Genomic DNA, 23,114 nt, shown 5'->3' on the forward strand with positions numbered 1-23,114 from the left:
TAGTCATTAAGATTAATATGTGTGTATATCTTTTATATAGAAATATAGTTAGCTATTTATATATGGAATATAAATATTTAAATAACAAATAATAGTAATTGTAAATATATAAACATATGAAATATAAACTTGTTGTCATTTCATTGTCATGATAAAAAAAAATCGAAGCATTAAAACAATCAAGATAATTCATTCACGATAATTTCTTTTTAATATTCCACTGATATTTATTTAACAAAAAATCTCCGGTACCGTTTTTATACTTATTTATAAATTCTTTAAAAATTAGGAATTTCTTTAAAATTCAACGTATCTGCTTTAAAAAATCCCAATAAATTTTCCCCTAAGACTCTAAAATCCTTACAAAAATATTTGAAGGTCCTTGACTATCATAAAAAGCCACAAAAAACACTTTAATATCCATTTTAACTTATGCAGAGTGTTTCCTTCGAAATTTTCAAATTCTTTATAATTTAATTAAAATCAGATTTTTAACTTTTAAAATTTAAGATCTTTTAATTTCCCCGCCTTATCCATATAAATTTATGCAGAGTCCTTCCTTCGACATTTTATAATTTCTTATGATTTAATTAATTTCAGAATTTTAATTTTTAACTCGGAAAATTCTAGCTCTATAAATTTCCCCGCTTTCTTCATTCCTCGATTAGTTATCAAAGTCAAACTAATCGATTCCCTTGTCATTATTGGGGAAGTTGACAGAAATCACAATTGCCGATAAATATATAGAGTATATAAGGCCATTTGCTTTCAATATTTTAAAAATCGGTGATAGCAAATAGTTTGGTTAAAGATCGACAGAATTGATCATGTTATAATTCCTTCAACATTTCTTTAAAAATCAGCGCCAATAGCTCTGATTCTTTAAATATCTTTACAAAAATATTTTTAAATGTTTACGACTGTCCATCTTTTTTTCAAAACGTTAGCACCCTAATATTTTTTGAATTCAAGCTTATTCCATTATTCATATTCAATTTTCTCTAAATATCGATGCACTGATAAATATAATTTATCTAAATTCTTATTTTTTTTTTTTTTTAATTCAGTACAAAATTATTTAATTTTTAAATAAAAAATAATTAAAATTCTCCCTTCATAATACCAAAATGTTATAATTTTCTAATTTGTATTAATATTTAAAATATGTAATTTTGAACTTACCCAATTGGCAAATATGATTCCAATGCTTGATGTATTGTTAAGTCCGGCTCCGCCAAGGCTAAACCTTTTGATAGTAATGCAAAGTGAGTACTGATCGTTTCACTTATTGTTGAGAGATCTTCAACATCCTTGTCATCTAAAAAAAATAGAGAGATTTTTAAATTAAATGTTGTATTTAGACTGTTTAGGATTATAAGGGATATTTGTAAAACAGACAGAATTTTTCGGGAGGAAAATCTCGCGAAAATATTTGTAAATAAATACATCTTTGCAAATTCTTACAAGGAAAAATTTACTCAGTAAGAATTTTCTTGTACCATCAGCTGATATTTAATCAGCTGTTTTGTTATGTTTTGTAAACAAACAACAAAATTGCTCTCAAGCAAATTTATTGTTTTATGAATTTTATATTAATTTTGTATCATTACACATTAAACATCAATTTTCCGCTTTTTATCCATTTTTCTAATAAAAAATGTTGCTTTTTTCTTTGCGCCAAATTGTTTGTTGTTTTAATCAGCTGTGTCGATACAACCTTTTTACTGGATGTTGTTCGTTTACTTTTTGCAATTTTCTCTCTTGAGAACGAAAAATTCGTATTTTATTCTCTGCAAATTCTTACTGAGTAAATGTTATTGGGATTCGTTTACTTTCCCAGTAACATTTACTCAGTAAGAATTTGTATATTGTTCTAACGAATTTTTATATTGTTCTGATATTCCTCGTGTAAAATACAACTCTTTGTGAATACATGAAATAATAGGTGTTATCCAAAACATTCTACTACACTCAAAAAATTCTATGACCATAGCTTTTAAAACGATAAAAAAAACGAATAGTACTCCTTTAATATTCAACAAAGAAGCACCACCTAGTTTCCGATATTCCTCCAAAACCAAATCTTCAAAATCTCCAAGCCTATCCTTTTGTTATTTCTCTAAAAAAATCTTTAAAAAATTTAAGCTTATCCATCTGATATTTCTCTAAAATAAATCTTTAAATATACAAGCCTATCCTGCTGTTATTACTCCAAATAAATCTTTGCTTAAAAATCTGTTGGATTGTTTTTGCATTGTTTTATTACAATTACAAATTACTTGGCAACACTATGTATTGAATATGGCAACATGACCTATTCTTATTTCTCTTTTGTATCTCATTTTTCTGTATTCTAACTTTTAGTCTTTCTCGAAGTTTCTAAGCGTGCTGTTTGATTGAATTAAGCTCTTGTATTTTATAATTAAAAGAAACGACACAACGTGTTTCCTTCATTTTCTAATTAAATCCACGCCTCTTCTAAAATAATTCTATACAAATCCAAGCATATCGTTCTGATATTTTTTTACTTTTTGCATGGTTGTAAAATCTTTAAAAAATTTGAAGTTATTCCGTACTTTGATATATGTTACAAAAAAAAATCTTTCAAGAAAACATCGAGTATCTTTCTGATATTCTTCCTAAAACTCCCTGACAAAAGTTTATTTTTATCACTGAATGAGAACCTAAAATTTCAAATTAGATATCAAACATCAAAGTTCTACCTTAAATATTAAGATTTATAACGAGATTGCCAGAGACGAAGCTGTCTAAATCGACAATTGTATTCTAATCATGAATGTTTAGATGCTAAGAATGTTTAGTATACACTTCTTCTTTTTTTTTTGGAGGACATAATATGCTAATAAACTTACCCGGCAAACTTAAATTTTTCTTCATTAAATTACCGCTGCACATGCCACCCAAATACGATAATTCCTGTTCAATGCGTACCAGGCAAGAACTGTTATTGGTTAACTGAAAATAAAAAAAACAAAAATTCAAACCCACATTCAAAACAATTTCCTAAAGAGCGCCTATCAAACTTACCAAAACTGGATTATCATAACCCACCACCAAACATTTAAAACCGTAACGATTTACTCTTGGATCTTGGACATACAATGAAGATGTTTCCAATGAAAACTCCACACAATTGCCGGGCAGAATCATGACATTTTGTAGCCAGTTAGAGGATCTGTACAAATAAAATATAAATTTATTAATTACTAAAATACAAATAAACTTAATTTATTTTACTTACGTATTAAACTTTTTCACCACAAACCAATCGGGTTCATTTTTAGCCTCCATTGCTTCCAACTTTTGCATGGGTGTTTTATAACATGAAGTTAAGAGTGTGGCATTTTTACACTGTCCACCATTATTACCCGCAGTACGATTCGATTTTATATTATTATCCAATGCATCATAATAATCTTCATTGGCCTGACACATTTCCGCAGTGGCCAATGGTCGCATTGGTACCGATACCAAAAGATAATCTTCCATTTGGGCTGTACCACACTGAGGATCAAATTCGATGGTTAGCCATTGGACACATGATGGAAATTCAACACGATAGCAATTTATGGAAGCACTTCTATAGGGATGTTCACTTTCCACGACACAATAATGATTGCTCGTGGTGGGTATATCATTTGTGGGACTGTGATCATGAGTGGCTTGATTGGATGTTGAGGCCGTCACCAAAGCATTACTGCAAGCCTCATTGGCCATATCGAATTTCTTGTGGAATAATTCGAAGGTGGGCCGCAAACGTGGCAGTGAGGAGGAATGGTTGTGGTGTATTCCCGTTGTTTCTTTGTGAGTGGAACTCAATTGATTGAGGGCAGCAATATGGGGTAGAATTTCCTTTATCAAACCCAAGATTTGTACGGAACTCTGAAAAAGAAAAAAAATAATATTTTTAGAACGATCAAAAACATTTTAAAATCTCTCCCACCTTGGCATCATTACAAGCCAAATTGGCAATGTGGGCATACACAAGTGGCAGCAGGGTGTGGAACAAATTCGATGAGCCCAAATTAAAAACATCCAAGATATGTGATGCCGCCATTTGCCCCGGCGTTTCCTCAGAATCAGCACGAGCCATTGCCACCGGATTAAATTGTCCCGAAACGCCCATTAAATTTTCCACAGCCTCAGCACCAACCCTTTCGTTGCCATTGAATTTTGTGATCTGACCATTACGGAAATTCAAATCATGTATGGCCGCCGTCTCTTCAATCATCAAATCCTTGGGATGTATTTCTGTAGCACCAATTTCAATTTCCATTTCAAAGGGATTGGTTGAACGTTTTTCAAACTTCAAAGTTTCGATGATACCCTTTGAGAATGACTCTAATCGTTTGGATAAATCGCGAGCGGCCGATAAGCCCCCTGCCTCGGCAGGCAAGTGTGATGTCCTGGAGTTGTTGGCCCAATTTATGTCCATATGTTCTTCAATTGGAGTAATATTATGTTCCGAATCAATGGTCTGCGAATGATTCGACGAGTTATCCGACGGTGACAACGACGCAGCCAGAGTATTGCGTGCCAGAACCAAAAGCTCCGAACATTTTTTGGTTATATCGGAAGCAATTTGTAGAGCCGTGTCACGCATTGTGGTCTCATTGGACAATGAGACATCATTGGAAGCACCTCCCGCTGCACAACCCGAACCAAAAGCTCCCCCTCCACTAGATTCGGATTTTATGGGTGTACTATAATAAAGGATACAGGGTATTTGACCACGATGAGCGTTGGTGCCATTGAAACTTAAATCACAGGCATATAATTGGAATGTTGTGCCGCAGGGACCTCGTACCGATGGCAAGCCACCATCTCCGGAACAAGTACGATGACCTTGAGAACAAAACCTCAATGCGTAACGGGTATTTTCCTAAAAAAAGAAACTCGCAAGTTAATAAATAAATTTCAAAATATTTTTGAATATTAAACCTACCTTTATCAACACGGATCTTTCAAATTTCACCTCCGCCATATCATTTTGTACCACACTTTGATCATAGGTACCCGAAACCGATTCTAATGTTTCCCATTTGTGTTGTTGCTGCTGTAACGGTTGTTGCTGTTGTATCTCACCCGATGTATCGCACAACAATTCCAATTGATATTCATAGCTGCCGGATCCGGTATAAACCATACAACCGGCTATTGCAATACCACTACGATCGACGGAGAAGGCAATGGCGTCAGGACCAAAACTACCCGTATTCCATGTACGACTTTGATCGCAGCGAGCAAATCGAGAGCCCGAGGAGTGTAAGGTGCGTGGTGGTACAAACATTTTGTCATACTATAATTTGGAGGGAGAGAGAAGAATATTAGCGGAAATTGCAGTAAATATAGAGCCTTTTTAAATGTAATAGGATTTTTTACATCGAAGTCTGAGTGTTTTTTTAAAGACACTCAAACTTCGTTATATTATAAAATAAAGAAAATTAAATATTAGGAATCCTAGCCTATTAGGAATCCTATTTATTTATTTATTCCAAAAATGCAATTTGAAGCCATTAAGGCCGATTTCATTTAAATTGCAAACTATACTACTCCATTTAACAAGATTTCTTAATGATATCTTAGAAGGTATTATTCTAAAAATAATAATAAATTTCAATGTTTGGCAAGTGGCTAACTACTAAAGTAAGTGTATTAATATCACATATTCAATATTTAGTAATAAACAGCATTGTATAAAATATAAGAATTTAAATTTGTATATTATAAAAAAAGATGACATACTTTAGTTTAGGTAGAAAAATTGAGAACTACTCCAATTCTATTCCTTTTTGTAACTCATTTTTCTGTATTCTAACTTTTAGTCTCTCTCAAAGTTTCTAAGCGTCCTATTTGATTCAATAAAGCTCTTGTATTTTATAATTAAAAGAAACGACACAACTTGTTCCTTCATTTTCTAATAAATACAAATAAATATGTATCTCCATCATATACTCACATCACCAATCGCTGTTTGATACACGATTTCGGCCAAAACGCGTGCCAACAAATGACAACAATTATCGATAAGTCCTTGATTGAAATCCTTGCCACAATAACTGCTACTCGAATATGTATAGTGTACACCTCTATTGTAGATATTTTCCAAACGATCTCGTATAGGATTTGCTATAATATCCAGCAAACGCATTAGCACATCCTTAAATGTCCATGAATTACTAAGGAAATCGCGTTTCTCTTGTTGTGTACGATAAATCATTTGTTCCACCAGTATTGGATATTGATGTGAATCCGTTGATGAGAGCATTGGCAGCCCAGAATTATCACTAGGACTTACAATCGAATGACGTTCATTACCATGATTCAGCAATGCGAATGTTGATCGCAATTTAACCGTGGGTGAGCAGAGGCCAGCCAAAATGGCACTCAGCAGGCGTGAATGTAAGGTTCCTTGCTGTGAAATAGAAATAATAGAAGTTTAGATATTTCCTTCAAGTTCGTACGGGTCAACCATTCCTACCTTATCCATTTCCGATAATAAATCACACAAACAATTCCATTTCAATGTCGATGTGGGATAGAATACCCCAAAACAAGCCACAAAACTTATGTGACATTCATCCAATATTTCCAGGGCCATGGCTAAAGCCTCATCACTGCTAATATCCTGGAAAATGTCATCACAGAATATGCCAATAAGCATGGCCCGAACATTGCCAATACATTCTGCCAATTGGAGATTTTCCATGTTGGATTTTTTCATAGGCGATTGTTGGGAACCGGACATGCCATTTCCACCACTGGTATTATCATTAAAATATTTCGTAAGCAAACCACTCGAGGGCTTGGTGAACTTCGTAACCTCCTTATCCGTTCTCGATTTATGTGTATTAGAAGCTGTTGCAATATATTCGGCCATTTCATCTGATGTTCCATATTGTGGATATATTTCATTGGTATACTTCCTCAGCAGGCGCAAACATGACTTATTTACATGTATTAAATATTCCAGGGATTGTTTGACCTGCAACTGATGTGACATATCACGTTGTTCTCTCAGATAACCCTTGAATGCCTCCCATGACCAATTTAACATTAATACCAAACTTTCGAAGCATTCCTTGGTAACACTGTTGGCAAATTCTTTTGTCACCCTTTTAACTGGATCCACATCTACAGGAGCGGGAGGTTGTTTCGACTCTTGTGTTATTAAACGGTAGAGTATTGCGGGTATTTGACCAGAGTTAACATCAGTGCCATTATTGGCTTTCTTCGATGATTTGAAAGTGAAGACAACCTGATCTTCTGTGGTCACTGTTGCCTGTCCACATGAACCGCAATCTGAAGAAGGACCGGCTATACGGGCCCATACCAAATACCAACGACCAGCTGTTATACTAACAGGTTTGGGTAACAGAATGTGATATTTACTGCGTGCCGGACATTCGAAGGGGATTTCCTTGGTTTCACTAATGAGAGTGCCTTCCTTTTCGTAACCACCGCCGTCGCAACCCATATCATAAAGTTTCAGCTTGCATGAATATTCACCACGTCCACCAAACATACCAAAACCATCTGCAAAAACATTGTCCATTTATTATCTTCTTCATATTGTAAAAAGGAAGTTGGAACTTACATATCATCACATCGGTATCGGCTGAGAACCGTATTGCCTCCACACTATGGCCGGAATAACCCCAACCACCGCCAAAATTATCAAAACGATTGCAGACTTGGTACTGATTATCCTTTAATTCTTTGCTTTGGTTATCCTCCTTTGGTGAGATGTCCTCAAAACATGCGGGGCTGAAAGAGAACAGAAATAAAATTAATACAACAAGTTTTAAATATTTTGGTGTTTATAAAGACTTGAAGGCCCTATACAGACCAACTGGTCTTTCTAAAAACGTGTGGTCTCTTTATAGAACAATTTGTCTGTAGTATTTTAGAGACCAAATTTTAAAGAACAATTTTTCTTTATAGAAAAAAAATTTGTCTAATATGGTCTACACACAGACTTATTGGCCTTCATAAGAGTATATTATAAAGACCTATCCAGACCAGAATGTCTGGAAGGTTATTTTTTTTAGAAGAACAATTTTTCTTTATAGAAAAATTGCAACTTCATTTCAACTCACATAACATCCTGGGCGGAGGTCAGCACATCCAAACATGCCAATAGATTAAGCGAAGCATGCAAGCGAGATATTTTCGAATCAAATTTATTCGGCAATGACAATTCGGGTGTTAACAAAGCTCTGTAATTCGAAGAGTTCTGTAAACAAAGAAAATTCACAATTAAAATCCCGGATTCCAAAACACCCCTACAATCTCTTACCATTCCCGATTGTTGTATCTCACTGGCCAGGACATTGTAGCTCAGCACCTTCTTTTGATTGCAATCGTAGACCCACAATATGTCATACATTGGATCCATTGCAAATGCCAATTTCGAATATGTTTTATCATTAATTGCAGCAGCGGATGATGAAGCTGCCGCTTTGGGTGACGACGGACTCTTGAGGCAACCCTTTGCATATTCTCGATTACGTTCTTTACGTTGACTACCCGAGGCATTGTGATGGACATGATTATTATCCTGTAAATCGAACATTTGATTTCGGGCCTCATGCATGCTGCGGGACATTTGTTCGTTTATTGCATTGCCAGCTGATGATGATGCCGGTGCACCCAATGTTGGTGTCATAGTATTTTGATCAACATTTTGATTGACCTCCGGTACAAGCTTGGGTTTATTTGAATGTTCCATTTTTGCAAAATCCACTTGATTGTGATAGTGGGCGGTACAGTTGCCATCACGGCGATTTATTGAGATGGCACTGAATGTCAAGGGTATGGTGGGAATCATCACTGGAAAAAATAAACAAAAAAACTGTTTTAAATAGTTCCGGGACAGTAAAGTCTTAACTTACAAATGGTTTTCTTATTGGCAGCCACATTCATTTTTGGTAGCATTTGTGTGGTAATCAGCGATTCATCCAGTTTTATAAAGGTTTGGTCACCACTTGCTCCAATCCATGTTGCCTTTTTACCAAAGCTGGGACCAATGCCACTGAACACAAAAATAAAACGAAAATTATTACAAATGAAATAAGTTCACCTGTGTGCCTAACTTACAACACCACTCCCGGAGTACAATGCCACAAAATCTTCTGCCTCTGTGATATCATTTGGGCCACAGTTGGCTTATCGGTTAATACCTCGTGATTGACAAACGATTCTCTATATGTCTGAGCCAAATTCGATTTATCACCTTCCCGCGAATTACCCGCCGACTTTTGTTGGAAATCATGTGGTAATCTACCCAATTGACCCTTTTGGAAGTTACCAAATGTGTAGACCAAACCCTTATAGGTTAACAACACTGTATGATTGCTACCCGCAGCAACTTGGCATACATTGCCGGGTACATTTATGCGTACTGGTCCAGTAACTGGCTGCATATCACCCGTACCCAATTGACCAAATTGATTGCTACCAAAGGCATACACCTCACCGGAGAGGGTGAGAACAACTGTGTGATGTAGACCACAAGACACCTGGACGACCGGAGATGTTGAAGGCATTTGCAGAAGTTGTGGGGCCAGGGGAGCAACTCGAGGAGGATTTTCTTCAGTGTGACTACTGGCATCATCCAATGACTTTTTGTCCTTGCGACGCATTATCAGGCTCTTCGAACGTTGACGATTCAATTGCTTATTTGTATCCTTGGCATCTGACACTAAAAGGAAGAAATATATTATGTACCATCTAGAGGATTATATATGAAAATGTTACCACTTTCGGATTCCTGTACGGCAATACAAGAGGCACAAAGTCCACATTTAGAGCAGCCAGCATCACCATGACCACAAGCACAGGTCCTGTAATAAAATGCGTTTTATTTTTTTATTTATAATTACATTTAGGTTATTTGCAAAACTTACGCTCCAGCCACCCTCTCTTCCAGCGGCACATTCAAGGAGGACACACAGGAAATGGAAAATCCCGTACATTCCTTACACACAACACACACCCGACACTGGCCTTGGACCACAGTGTGATCATCGTAGTCACATAAATTCGAAAAATCAAATTTCAATTTTTTCATATTTTGAGATTTTGCACCGCCACCACCCGAGCCAGCCATGCAACTTCCAGATCCATCACTACCACTGCCACCACTTGTCGTATTGCTGTCCTTGGACTTGTTATAAACATGACCGCACTGTCCCTTATTATTGAGGCCGAATGTAAACACTTGACCCTTGGCATTTAAGGCCACACAATGGGCTTTGCCCAGCGCCACCTTCTGAATATGTTGATCGGCAAAATCGCTTACAAAACCTTGAGCATCACAATGGACGGTATCCTTTCCGAACATTATCAATTTACCAGTCTTTGTTACAAACGCCGAGGTGCCATTATTACAGGCCGCCTGTACAATAACATGACCCTCAATTTTTGTCATCTTCTTCGGTTTGACAGCCTTGGGTTGACGTCTATTTTTCGAGATATCGCCATCTTCACCGCGACGAGCGGTGCCAGCAAAATATACAGTACCATCATCATTCACCAGCAGGGCATGGATACCATCATGGCCCACAGCAATATGAATAATACGTGATATTTTCGAAATAATCAATTCGGTGAGTTTCATAATAGGTGTACGACCCACGGATTTCAAACCTAAGGCACTTGATTTGCCATAGTAGTAGACCTTGCCGTTGTTGGCGCATACCAAACCGAACTCCTTGCCGCAAACGATTTCCTGCAAGTCCACATCGTTGGGTATTTTGGGTTCGAAAATGTTGTAGGATGCCTGTATTTTGAGAATTTGATTTTGGTTGAGAACTTCTTCCTCGAATGTGGCATAGCCCAGGGTGCGAAAACGTTTTCGTGACAATTGCAGGGGTAATTCAACGGGAAGGCTATTATCGCGATCAGCAGCAGTACGATTTTGATGGCCAATGTTAAGGCGTCTTACCACCAGGGAATCCTAAGAAAATAAAATCAGATTTTTAAATAAAAAAATCATACAAATCTTCGAAGAAATCTCATCACTTACATCCCGATTGGTACATATGGCATTCAGGGAATCTTCATCAGTAAACAGGGTGTAATTGAAACCCTCTCTTATGGGTAACATATTTACTGGATTCATGCTCTTTATGGTCAGCAATTCAGTATTAACCAAATGCAAATGATCGGCATTCCGCTTGGAGTTACGACGATAATACAGCTGGCCATTGCTATAACCCAGCCAACCGGTTTTCTCTTTGGTAAACTCATCATTTTGCATGTAGATATGGCCCTTGTATGAACCATTGTAACCAGTGCCGATTTTCAAAAGCGCCCCTCCCAATAGTAAATACAAATATGTGCCATCGGAAGCCAAAGCTGGTTCAGTGAAACCGCCAAAGGGAGCTTTGATGGTAAACTGCAAAGAAATGGGGAAATAAATAAAATTTTCATTCTCTGTACAAACTTTATTGATTACAAACCTCATCAATTAGCGAGTTAACAGGCACCCCTTTGGTATAAAAATCCGGACAGGTTGGTTTGGCCAATGCCGCACTGATGACCGTACGTTGCAGCATACCCAATACCGACGGCATTTGTATGCGTTGCAATGACAAATGCCGCGGTGACATGATCAAGGCCGCAATGGCTTTCAACATTTTCCCTGTATCGCCACGAGCAATACATAACCCGATCAAAGCTGAACAGGCCACCGCCGACCAATCAGCTTCACTGCCACCATTTTCCGTAGAACTCATTGTGGCCAAATCCAATAAGAGATCATACAAAGGATTAATTAACTCCTCTGGTTCATGTTTAAATGATTCCGGCTGTTGACCTTGGATAACGTCCAACAAAGCCTTCAATGCCTTCGAACAAAAGGTGGGTTGTATGTGACGTGCCTCGGATATTAATTCGAAAAGGCTTCGCAAGCCAGCACCCACAATCAAGGGCACTGTGACAATTTTAGGTTCCTTTTCAATGCATTCCTCAGATTCGGATTCGACATCACTGTTGGCTGAATCTTGACGGGAACGTTTACCGCCAGCAACACCGGCCACTGCCACCTGGGCCACAACAGCGCCATTTCCAGCCCCACCGACACCACCAGCAACATGTTGCAGAGCTTGGCAAGAGCATTCCGAAGATTGATTATTTAACAGACAAGATCCACAAATCAAGCAACATGATGAGTTTAGATTTGGTAAATGTCTGGCATTACCGCTCAGCTCATAAAATAATAGACGTCTGGTTTCAGCTTCCAATACCGTGGAACGGATGGCTGAAAATACTGCAAACTGTGAGGCATTTGGTTGCAGCTCAATATGAGCCACGGGAAATGCTGGACACAGCAGAAGTTGTTCCTTAATTAACGGTTGATCCAATTGATTTAGAACTCGTAAATCTGGATTGCCATCCAATATGGCGAGAGGGGATTTTTTATCCTTATTCTTACGTTTACCCAAGGGTTTGCGATCATTTTGTAATTTCCTAAAAGTAAATGGAATTTTTGAATATTTTTCTAGGATTATTGACTTCGCTCTAAAATTGCATATTTTTGTTTTTTAATGCCCGCCATTCGCAAAAAAATGTTTCAAGTGAGAAGCCCTTCAGCCGTCACTTGATGCTGACATAATAAATCGGCTATATCTTTTTTGATTTTCACTTGAAATTTTACATTCTTATATTGGATATTTTGAAATTAAATAATTCAATTCAGTTGGGAATAATAAAACATGGAGCAGGTTAGAAAAAAATTCTAATCATTTAAAAAAATTTAATTAACCGAATTAAATTGCATAGTCTAAAAAATTATATAAAGATCCGCATATATTTCTATTTATTTATTTTTTCTTAAAAAAATTGTATTCCGACTGACTAATTTTTTTGAGTTTAATTTCAATGTTTACAAACAAACCGGAATGCACACGTGACATTGTTTACAAACAAATACCCAACAGACCTACATTAACATGTGGTTGGGGGGTCAATGAACCACTGCCGGCATTTGCAATTACTCAAGGTTGTTGGTATTCGGTGGGCCGGACAAACCGAATAAAAACTCAATACTAACACAAATGCAAACATGAAAAACAGCTGATCAAATGTATAACAGAAATGGAGTATAACAGAAAATGAGTATAACACAAATCGTGTATAACAGATAACCTTTAGAACAGATAACATGTATAACAGAAATCTTGTATAACAGATAACATTTCAAAAATCAGCTGATAAAACAGCTGATTGAAAAAGGATAAATTGGGAGGGGGAGCCAAAACACCACCACCACCATTCCGACTATTACCACCCCTTTTTATCGAAAAGGATATGCTTATTTAAAGCGTGTGTGTGTGTATGAGCCTGGTATTTTAGGTATACACGATAATTTGTATTCTTTAGATTATTATTACGTAAACTATTTATATTTGTTAAATAATTATAATAAAAAATTAAATCCCATTCCAAAATATAACAATTTCCTGTTCTTATTCCCTTAAAAAGGACCCATTTCGCTGGCCACTGCCTTCCTTTGTTGGAAAATCAATAAAAGCTATGAGTCAACACAAGATATACATTTTTTCAAGACTTTGGTATACTGAATTTTTCACAAGACAAATTTGCAGATTTCTTTTCAATTTTAAACAATTTCTTAATAAATATTATAGAAATTATTGTTATTTTCTTACCTTCTTGTATTCAAAGTATATAAATCATAAAAATTTTCTCCATATTTAATGGGATTGAGTAATCCAACCATATTTGGTTTTTTTCAAGTTAAAAACGCCCAATATTTTCACTTGCCAATTTTTGCTTGCATTCGTTATTATTTTTAAATTTGACTTCCTTAAATTCACAGAATATTATTCACTTTTTCTCATTTTTTTAATTGAAATTATTTTTTTTTTTTAATTTTTTATGTATTTTCTTTTTATTATTTTCGATTTCCTTTGTTCGCTTCACTTTCTTTGTTAATTGAGATCCGTTTTCATCGAAATAGGTTTTCTAACTGACTGACAATTGGATGACGTTTTGGTGGTTTCAACCCCTAAAAATCGGTTAAAATTTATGAATGGATGGTAGCAAAAATGCAACCCCTACCTCAACCGCAAGCGGCTACTACCACATTTTTCATTCATTTACCAACACACAGGCGAACAGCTGTTCATTGTTTTGGCAGATAACTGTTATAATGCATATAAATTATAACAGTTATTTTGCCGATATTAGGGGTTGGATAAATAATGTACGTGTATTGCATTAAGCTAAAGCAAAATATGCAGTACCATTCACCAGTAATCAAATCGGTGATTTTTGTAATGTATTTCAAATCTATGGTACTTGACAGTTGGCGCAGGTCACATCGATCTCCCTGAGCAAACGATTTCCTGGGTTTATCATTGGATATTATGGGTTCAAGGATATATATCCTATAATATAGGGGTTCAAGGATATATGATAGTTGTATTTAAACACACATTTTTGAATGTGGCATAGCCTTTGAATGTGGCATAACCTTTGTGTTACAATTGCAGGTATTATTCAACGTTTAGTCAATTATCACAATCAGCATCAGTACTCTTTAGATGGTCAATTTCAAAACGATAATCCTAACAAATTAAAAAAAAAATATTTAAAATTAATTTCGAATAGAGTGTAATTGGAATCTTTTTTGCTTTTTCAAAGTAGGTTCGGTTTTCCGAGTGTAGGCAACTAACCCGACTCCTCAACCCATTTTTTATAGTTCTTATTGGTGAACTCGCGGCACATATTAGCTCACTATTTCATCGGGTGATGAAAATAGCTACCCCTGGTGGCACAACAGGGAGGTCAGTGTCCACAATTGAGATGAAAGAGGGACCAAGATAAGCCTGGACTTCGCCATGTTAAAGTCAATCAGAACCGTTGCATGGTATCTATCATCCCCTACGCCACCCTCTCTTATGGGTAACATAATATTAAGTGGATTCATGCTCTTTATGGTCGACATCGATATTACATTTAGAGTTACCAGCTGACCATTGCTATAACCCAGCCTTCCAATTTTTGCTATGGTAAATTCATCATTTGAGATTTAGATATTACTCATACCTATTTATATTACGTCGAAGTGACCGGAAAACCCCCACGTTTGTCCGATTGACACGAAATTTTGTAGAATGGCGTTTGCCATGTTTCCTTTAAATTAGTTGGCTCTCGAATAATTGTATTTTGTTGAGAATCGGTTCAGATTTAGATATAGCCCTCATGTATATTTTCGTCTAATTTCCAAAATAGATTACGGATTTGGGGTTATAAATAAGCTATTATTATTTTTTATAAATAAGCTATTCTGTAAAGAAGACGAACTTCAGCTCTTCTATGAAGAAGAAGCAGACCTTTAGCTCTTCTGTGAAGAAGAAGACCTTCAGCACTTCTGTGAAGAAGAAGACCTTCAGCTCTTCTATGAAGAATAAGACCTTCAGCTCTTCTATGAAGAATAAGACCTTCAGCTCTTCTATGAAGAAGACCTTCAGCACTTCTGTGAAAAATAAGACCTGCAGCACTTCTGTGAAGAAGAAGACCTTCAGCACTTCTGTGAAGAAGAAGACCTTCAGCACTTCTGTGAAGAGGAAGACCTTCAGAACTTCTGTGAAGAAGAAGACCTTCAGAACTTCTGTGAAGAAGACCTTCAGCTTTAACTTTACTCTTCTATTCCAGTAGACCTTTAAATAATTTATTTCATTCTAATATTAGAAGACTCTTCTTTAAATCAACTGTTTAGCCCTTCTATGAGAGAAAGACCTTCAGCTCTTCTATGAAGAAGGGACCTTCTTCTTAGCTATAAAGATAGTTGACTATAGTACCCAAGTATACCTTTACATGTTCAATTTTATTCTCTTAGTAGAAGACTCTTCATGGAATAAAACATTTCGCCCTTTTATGAGAAAGACCTTCAGCTCTTCTATGAAAATGAAAACATTTACTAATAATGCATTGAAATTAAGTTTCCACAAAATTCATTATTTGGTTTATATACTAATATTTACATAAATTTACTACATAGTAAATGATGAAGCTTCATTAAGATAAGTTAATATTAAATATATGGTAAAGTGTATTAAACTAAATTCCCTGAATATTTTTTTAAAGAAAACAAAAAATGACTAATTTTTTTAAATTGTAACTAATAAATATAACAATGAGAAATATTTTGAAAAAAAAAAAATAATATTGATAAAGGTGATCGTGTACAGCACTGCTGTAAAATAACCCCTCTATATACATATGTTGAAGGACAAAACCAAACGCAATTTCTTTTACAATAAAACAATTACAAAAAAAACAAAATATTGATTTTTCTAACCAAGTGAAACTTCAGGAACTTGAAGACTATCCAAAAAGACTAATAATACAATGTGACTGTTACATTCTATCTTTCCAAAGATAATTCGTACAGTTCTTCACATTTCTGCGAACACAGGAAATAATGTCCTTTCGTGCTGAGATATGTGGCTTCCATTTGACATTGAATACACCAACGTTTACGTTTCATTGAGGCCGCCTCCATTTCCAAAGATATGGAATATCTGTGTAGTATATCAACCTCTTCAATGGTGTTCAACATCTTCTGTTGTTCGGCCATAATGATATCGTCGAACATGGACTTGAGAATTTCATAATCATGACTGATTTTCTGGAATTGTTCACAACTTCTTTGTAACTTAGAAGTCCAATTAGAATTCGAATTCGATGATGGTTTTGGAATTGTAGTTTCTTTGTGGTTGATGTTGGTTAGATCTATATTACAAACGGAGTCGGGTGTTCCCAAGTTTTTATCGCCCACTTCTTTTCCGATGTCAGTAACAACAGCAGTTCCATTACCTTTTCCACTCTTTAAACTTTTCGAAAGTGTACGTAGGGGTTCTACACCATTCACCTCTTTCTTTGATTGATTCTTTTTTGGTATTGGCGAACATTTAATATCCGGAATTCTGGTGTCCACAGTTTGCCGTCGTTTTCGGGTGTTTATATTTATCTTGCTATCTTTGTGACTTTGTGTTCCTCTCCTTTTGAACATTTTTTCGGCTTTTCGTCGGCAGGCAGCTTATGCCGGTAGTTCTTACCAAAATTCAAATAATTGTTATGTTGATCGATCTACAACAGAAAAAATCGAAGGGACCATTGAGTGAATGGAATAAAATTACATTTTATTTATTCCAATTAAATATTTAAATCTAAATCTCTTAAATCTTACCAATTCCAAAACCAAATCCGCGCGTTGTGTCAATAACCCGAATGAACGGACCTAATTTAAAAACGTTTGTCCGGCTACGAATAGTGGGAGACGGGAGAGAATGACTGATAAAAATTGTTTACGAATGAAGGTGATAAATAACGGTAATAACAATGGTTTGTTTAGAAGTATACATGGACATGGAAGAATTTCAATCAGCTGATCGATTCTCGCTACAAAATAGGAATATGTAAGACGGTTTTCGGCTAGTCCCCCAATAAGATTCATTGGGGACAGTTATGGTTGGGCCCCAACACTATACATCATGCCGTACAGCATTTATCATAGTATGTGACACATACAATGCATGAAGAAAATCAAAATAGTTTTGATTTTGAAAATGAAACCCTAACAATCTGGTAAAAAATATTCATTTTGAAAGTTGTCAGTAAATAATTTTGTGTACAAAAATAATAGAATTGTGACGGAATAAAAAACAACTGAACTTAAGACTCAAAATTCAATTTTTGGGACAAAAATCGATTTTTTGGAATAGTGATTGAAGAGTTTGCCATACACTAGTCAATCTCACATATACAAAAAGGGGTTCATCGGCATGACGGCATGATTTATAGTGTATGGGGCCCTTAAATCATGCCGTCATGCCGATGAATCCCAATATATTGCGTAGGTGGAGTCCCCAAATAACAACTTCTTTTTAAGGCTACGTTTAGACTATTAAATCCATATAATTTCAATCGTCAATTCCACTGCGTATACGTCACGTTAACCCTGTTCACAAATCCCGTGGATTATATTTGACGAATTGACATTTGAGATCGAGTGGATTTCGTAAATCTAAACGTACCTTAAGGCCTTAAGAAGGAAACACACACAGAGTCAGATTCCACATGCCAAGCCTGAAGCCCTCTTAAGTTTCTTCCATGGACAAATTCCAATACTGGTTGATTTTGTTTTAAATTTGTGGGCATCCATCTTCGGCTGTGGACACTCTCCAGCATTCACCTATGGACAGACTCCAAAACAGAGCCATATGATTGCCACTTAGATCGCGTTTAAACTGTTGAATTCACTGAATCTCAAATGTCAATTCCAAAATTAGTTCAAAAATCCAGTGAATTATATTCGAAATATGCGCTTTGAAATTGACATTTGAGATCGAGTGGATTTTGTAAATCTAAGCAAACTTTTACACCTTATAAATTATCTTGAATATTTAATATGTGTTTAAAAAATGCCGCTTTGTTTGCCAATTTACTGAACGGCGTCATTCAACATAAACACTGCCTTTGCTGTTTAGGAGACATGATTTTTGAAACGGTGAAAACGAAAAGGACGCGCAAATTAAAAAAAAAATTCGAAAATTATAATTATTGAAAATTCTTCGGTTTTCTTATAATCCAAAAAATCTATTTAAACATGGTTTGGCCCAAGGCCAATGAAATAACCCTTGAAGATGGGTATAAATACACCCTCCCAAGAATTAAAAAATACATTTCCTATTTGCCGGAATACGTTGCTCTTTTGCAGGGATACCCAAATGGAACTTCATTCAAAGTTTGATAATTTGGAGTCGCACTTCGTTACAAAACCAAAAATAAAAATTATATGTAACGACCGCGACACACTAAACAAAATAGTTGCTGATGAAGATCTCCGCAAGAGATACTCCGTGTTCATACCAAGTGAACTCTGCGAAACAAAAGCTGTGGTGCAAATCCCATTTGACACAGAATTCACTGAAGAATTTCTATACGAAAACTTAATTATAAAGCATAAAGCGGAATATGGACCCATATATGACAACATTACCATAAATGAAGTCAAACGCTTTACCAAACCTGACTTGGATGACAAAGATAAAAGAATCAATTCCGATGCTGTCCTTCTGACCTTCAGTAGGGATAATCTGCCACCACACGTATGTATAAATAAGGTATTTTTCTTGGTAAAACCGTTGATAGAACGGATTCTTATCACAAGAAGACTTCCCGGAAATCAACGCAAAGAGGCCAAAATTAAGACCAAAACCTAAAATCAACATAAAAAGGAAGAAAAATCCAGTTCCCGACTCATTTATTGAAAATACTGATGAGAATTCTCATCAAGAAAACATTCAACAAACCCCTTCCAGCGCTGAAGTTTTGTCTGCTGCCTTTGATTTAACTGAAGCCGTTACAAATTTCGACATTCAATCACCCAATGCTTTGGAGACTCCGTCCATGGATCTCAGTCCAAAATCTTTGATCAACTCCAAAAGCATTGAAACCAACCAAAATAACACTCAACCAGAATATGCTGAAAGCAACAATGACACTACAAAACTCAATCAACCTATAACTAAAACATTGAAAAATATCATCCGATAACGTATATATCATCCATCCGTACACCTTTATATCTTTTTGAATCATTTCAAAAAGAAAAAATGAATGTTCTTGATCATGAATATTCTACAGATTAACTTGAGAAGCATCAGAAATAAAAAAAACACAGCTATGCCATTTCCTGAAAGTATCGGGGATTGACATAGCATGCATATCGGAAACCTATTTGGATACTACGTATCATTTTTCTATACCTAATTATGACATTTTAAAAAAAGATAGATTATCATATGGTGGCGGCGTTGCCATCCTTATAAAAAACACGCCAGCTTTGACATTCCAATTATTAACCGTAATATAGAAATAATTGCGTGCTGTATAAATGACGATTCCGGCCCTACAATTATAATATCTACATATATTCCACCCAACGTGACATTCAGCACCGCTGACTTAATGAGTATTACCACACGCATTCCACAAAATGCTAAAATAATGTGCGGTGACTTTAACTGCCATCACCAAATATGGGGCTGTAGTAATACAGATATTCGTGGAGAAAATATGCTTCAATTTATAGATGATAAATATCTTGTCCTTCTAAATGACGGCTCGTCAACCTATTTTGGTAGCAGCTTTCCTTCGGCGTTGGACTTATCAATATGTAGCCCTTCCATTACTCTTGTAACAACGTAGTCCACTTTAAATGAGTGTCTTGGTTCAGACCATTGCCCTATAATTATGGAGATTGACTTATATACAACATATTGTAAAAATAGCTACGATATACAAAAAAACATAGCTCACGATCGAATTAACCAGGGCATAATTCAAATACTTAACGACGACCAATATTTACAATGCCCGGAGTCATCAAAATTTGAACTTCTTTCTCAAAAATTCTACGAAATATTCAAAGCACCTGTTGGCAAAAATTAGTATCCGGATAACAGTTGGTGGAGCTTGAAATGCAAAAAGGTAAGAGCAAATCTTGTTAAAGCGCTAGCTCGATACAAAAAAAACACCAAACAGGATCAACAACGAAAAATTAAAAATATGCCAAAAAGAGTACTTCTATACTCTCAGAGAAGAAAAACGGAAAGAATGGCAAGAAATGTGCGAAGGTATTAGTGCTGACATATCTTCAAAGGAACTTTGGAATATTGTCAAAAAGTTTAGAGGCAGACATGCAACCAAAAGTAAATATATGCCAGAAACGTACCCCCTACTCCTGGAGATCCGCAGATAATCCGACCTCATGGTTAAAATACAAAATATGCCCTATTCATAAAAAAGGCAAACCGTCTGATGACCCTCACTCATACCGATCAATCGCTATATCATGTTGGCGTAAAATATTTGAGAGAATGATATTTTTTCCGAATTGACCACCAGCTTGAATCGTGTGATAAATTACACAACGCACAGTCTGGATTTCGAAAGAATAGATCAACTAGAGACAACGTTACCAGCATATGGTCTGCGGTACAGCTAGGAAAAAGAGATGGTAAATTTCTCTTGGCAACATTCCTCGACATCAAAGGAGCTTTTGATAATGTAAACATTGATATACTAATACAAAAATATAAAGAACTCGGAGTAAGTGATCATACCTCCTCGATTGTACACCTTCTTTTTCAATACAAGGAACTCATTATCGACACAGATACTGGTACATCTCGAAGGTATTTTACGGGAACTCCTCAAGGTTCTGTTATGAGCCCACTGAGTTTCAACATATACATGATATCAATGATGTATTCAAAGACCTGGATGTAGACATTTTAGGATATGCAGATGACTTGGTTGTATTCTGCGCTGAAAGAGACCTTAATGTGGCAAAAAAAGATGCAGCACGCACTTAACTGCATAGTTAACAAATTGGACGATATACAGTTGGAACTGTCCCCACAGAAATTGAAAGGCATGCTCTTCAATCCATCTACCCGAAGTTCCATTCAAAACCACCCTGATTTATGCATTAACAGCGAACGTATCGAATTTGAAAGCACATTTAATTTTTTTTGGGTTTTACGCTGGACTCAAAGTTAAGTAGCACCACATATTAATTACATACACAAAACATTTCAATTTATGAATATTATCCGGGCCCTTTGTGGGGTATCCTGGGGAGGCAACCCACATCAACTCATCCGTCTATACATTGGCGTAGTAAGACCCATTTACTGCTTGATGCCCCGCTAAACAAACTGCTTTAAATTCAACGGATACAATTTCGAGCGCTGATAGCTGCCCTCGGAGCAATGATCTCCACGCCTACACAATCTCTAGAAGTGGAAGCCAATGTAATGCCCCTGCCGGAAAGATTCAAACTGCTTGCCAATAGTTATATAAACAATATGATTACCGACTGCAGAAACCCTGCCAATAAATATATATTGGAATATAATGAGAAATTTCAAGCTAGACCCTCGCTTTTCCAACTATACCAGGACAAAATAACACAACACAATCTCAGACTCCACCGACCTGTTCAATACACACTTCCTCTTCAAGCCAACCTACTAGTTCCAAATGTAAATTTCCTCAATGTTTGTAAAAGTCGCACAACAATGAATTCAATATTACTGTGGAAACTGAATTTAGCAATTATACAAAAGTATTTACAGACTAAAACTTCCGAGAAAACTAGCTGCGCCCTTTATTTGCCATCGTTAGACATTCAAGCATCCTTCTCACTGGTTCAAGAAAGTTCTATATTTACTGCTGAAGCACATGCTATCATGGAAGCACTACTCCTGATCAGAACATGTGGCTCTGATAAATACCTTATAATCACAGATAGTAAATCAGTCCTTCATTCAATCTCAAAACAGCAAAAACACCCATCCTTCTATTTATCGAATAAAAAATGAGGTGTATCTTAAGTCCAGAGAGGCCTTTATAATACACTTTCTCTGGGTGCCAAGTCATTGTGGCATCGAGGGAAATGAGTCTGTGGACTCCATTGCCACCAGCTATATCCCCGTCGATTCATATCCGGCTCTATTTCCATCAGACATAAAACAAAAAGACAGATCCATAGCTCTTGCATCATGGCAACAAAAATGGAACACCAGCATCTTTGGCAGAAGATTTTACTCTTTCTCGCCAAAAGTTAACTGTCAGCCCTGGTAACGGTACGTTAAAATACCCCGGAGTGTTGCAATAACCATCACAAGACTCAGATTTGGCCATAACCAAACAAAACATCACCTCCATAAAATAAATATCTCCAGCTCCGACAGATGTGACTGTGGCGACGTCCGAACTATGGATCACATTACGTTCAATTGCCCGAATATCAACATCAACACACGTCTTTTCCTATTGCAAAAACTACAAAATCTTGGCATACACCAAACATCAATCGACATCATATAAAAATCAAACAGCGTCAAAGCTTACTTCGCTTTATGGAAATATTACAAAGATGCAGGCATCAAAATTAAAAAAAAAAAACAATTCATAACTACAATTTTACCCGTGAAAAAGATCAAATTTACAATATTCCCAAAAAATATATATTAATACCCGTGAAAGTG

At 36.1% G+C, this 23,114-nt stretch overlaps 1 protein-coding gene across 1 annotated transcript; it reads right to left on the reverse strand.

The window, feature by feature from the left end:
• Positions 1-1,178: 1,178 nt before the first annotated feature.
• Positions 1,179-13,770, reverse strand: LOC133335327 (E3 ubiquitin-protein ligase highwire). The gene is made up of 18 exons (XM_061543612.1): positions 13,695-13,770; positions 11,487-12,495; positions 11,051-11,422; positions 9,930-10,981; positions 9,781-9,866; positions 9,121-9,724; positions 8,916-9,055; positions 8,321-8,853; positions 8,121-8,257; positions 7,619-7,788; positions 6,503-7,557; positions 5,981-6,436; positions 4,967-5,320; positions 3,965-4,903; positions 3,263-3,903; positions 3,049-3,196; positions 2,874-2,976; positions 1,179-1,318 (listed from the first exon to the last, which is right to left on the reverse strand). Exons 1-18 carry the CDS (start codon positions 13,763-13,765, stop codon positions 1,179-1,181), a joined length of 8,010 nt encoding a protein of 2,669 aa, XP_061399596.1. The 5' UTR covers positions 13,766-13,770.
• Positions 13,771-23,114: the final 9,344 nt, after the last annotated feature.

Source organism: Musca vetustissima, unplaced genomic scaffold (assembly GCF_032173495.1).
Source record: "Musca vetustissima isolate MV318-11 ecotype Yass unplaced genomic scaffold, APGP_CSIRO_Mvet_v1 utg893, whole genome shotgun sequence".
NCBI lineage: Eukaryota > Metazoa > Arthropoda > Insecta > Diptera > Muscidae > Musca > Musca vetustissima.

Coding starts and splice junctions, on each gene's coding strand:
- LOC133335327 (XM_061543612.1), bottom strand. CDS start 13,765: ATGGTTGGATTACTCAATCCCATTAAATATGGAGAAAATTTTTATGAT. Junction 7,558..7,618: donor CGATACCGATGTGATGATAT/GTAAGTTCCAAC, acceptor ATGTTTTTGCAG/ATGGTTTTGGTATGTTTGGT. Junction 3,904..3,964: donor TGGCTTGTAATGATGCCAAG/GTGGGAGAGATT, acceptor TTTCTTTTTCAG/AGTTCCGTACAAATCTTGGG.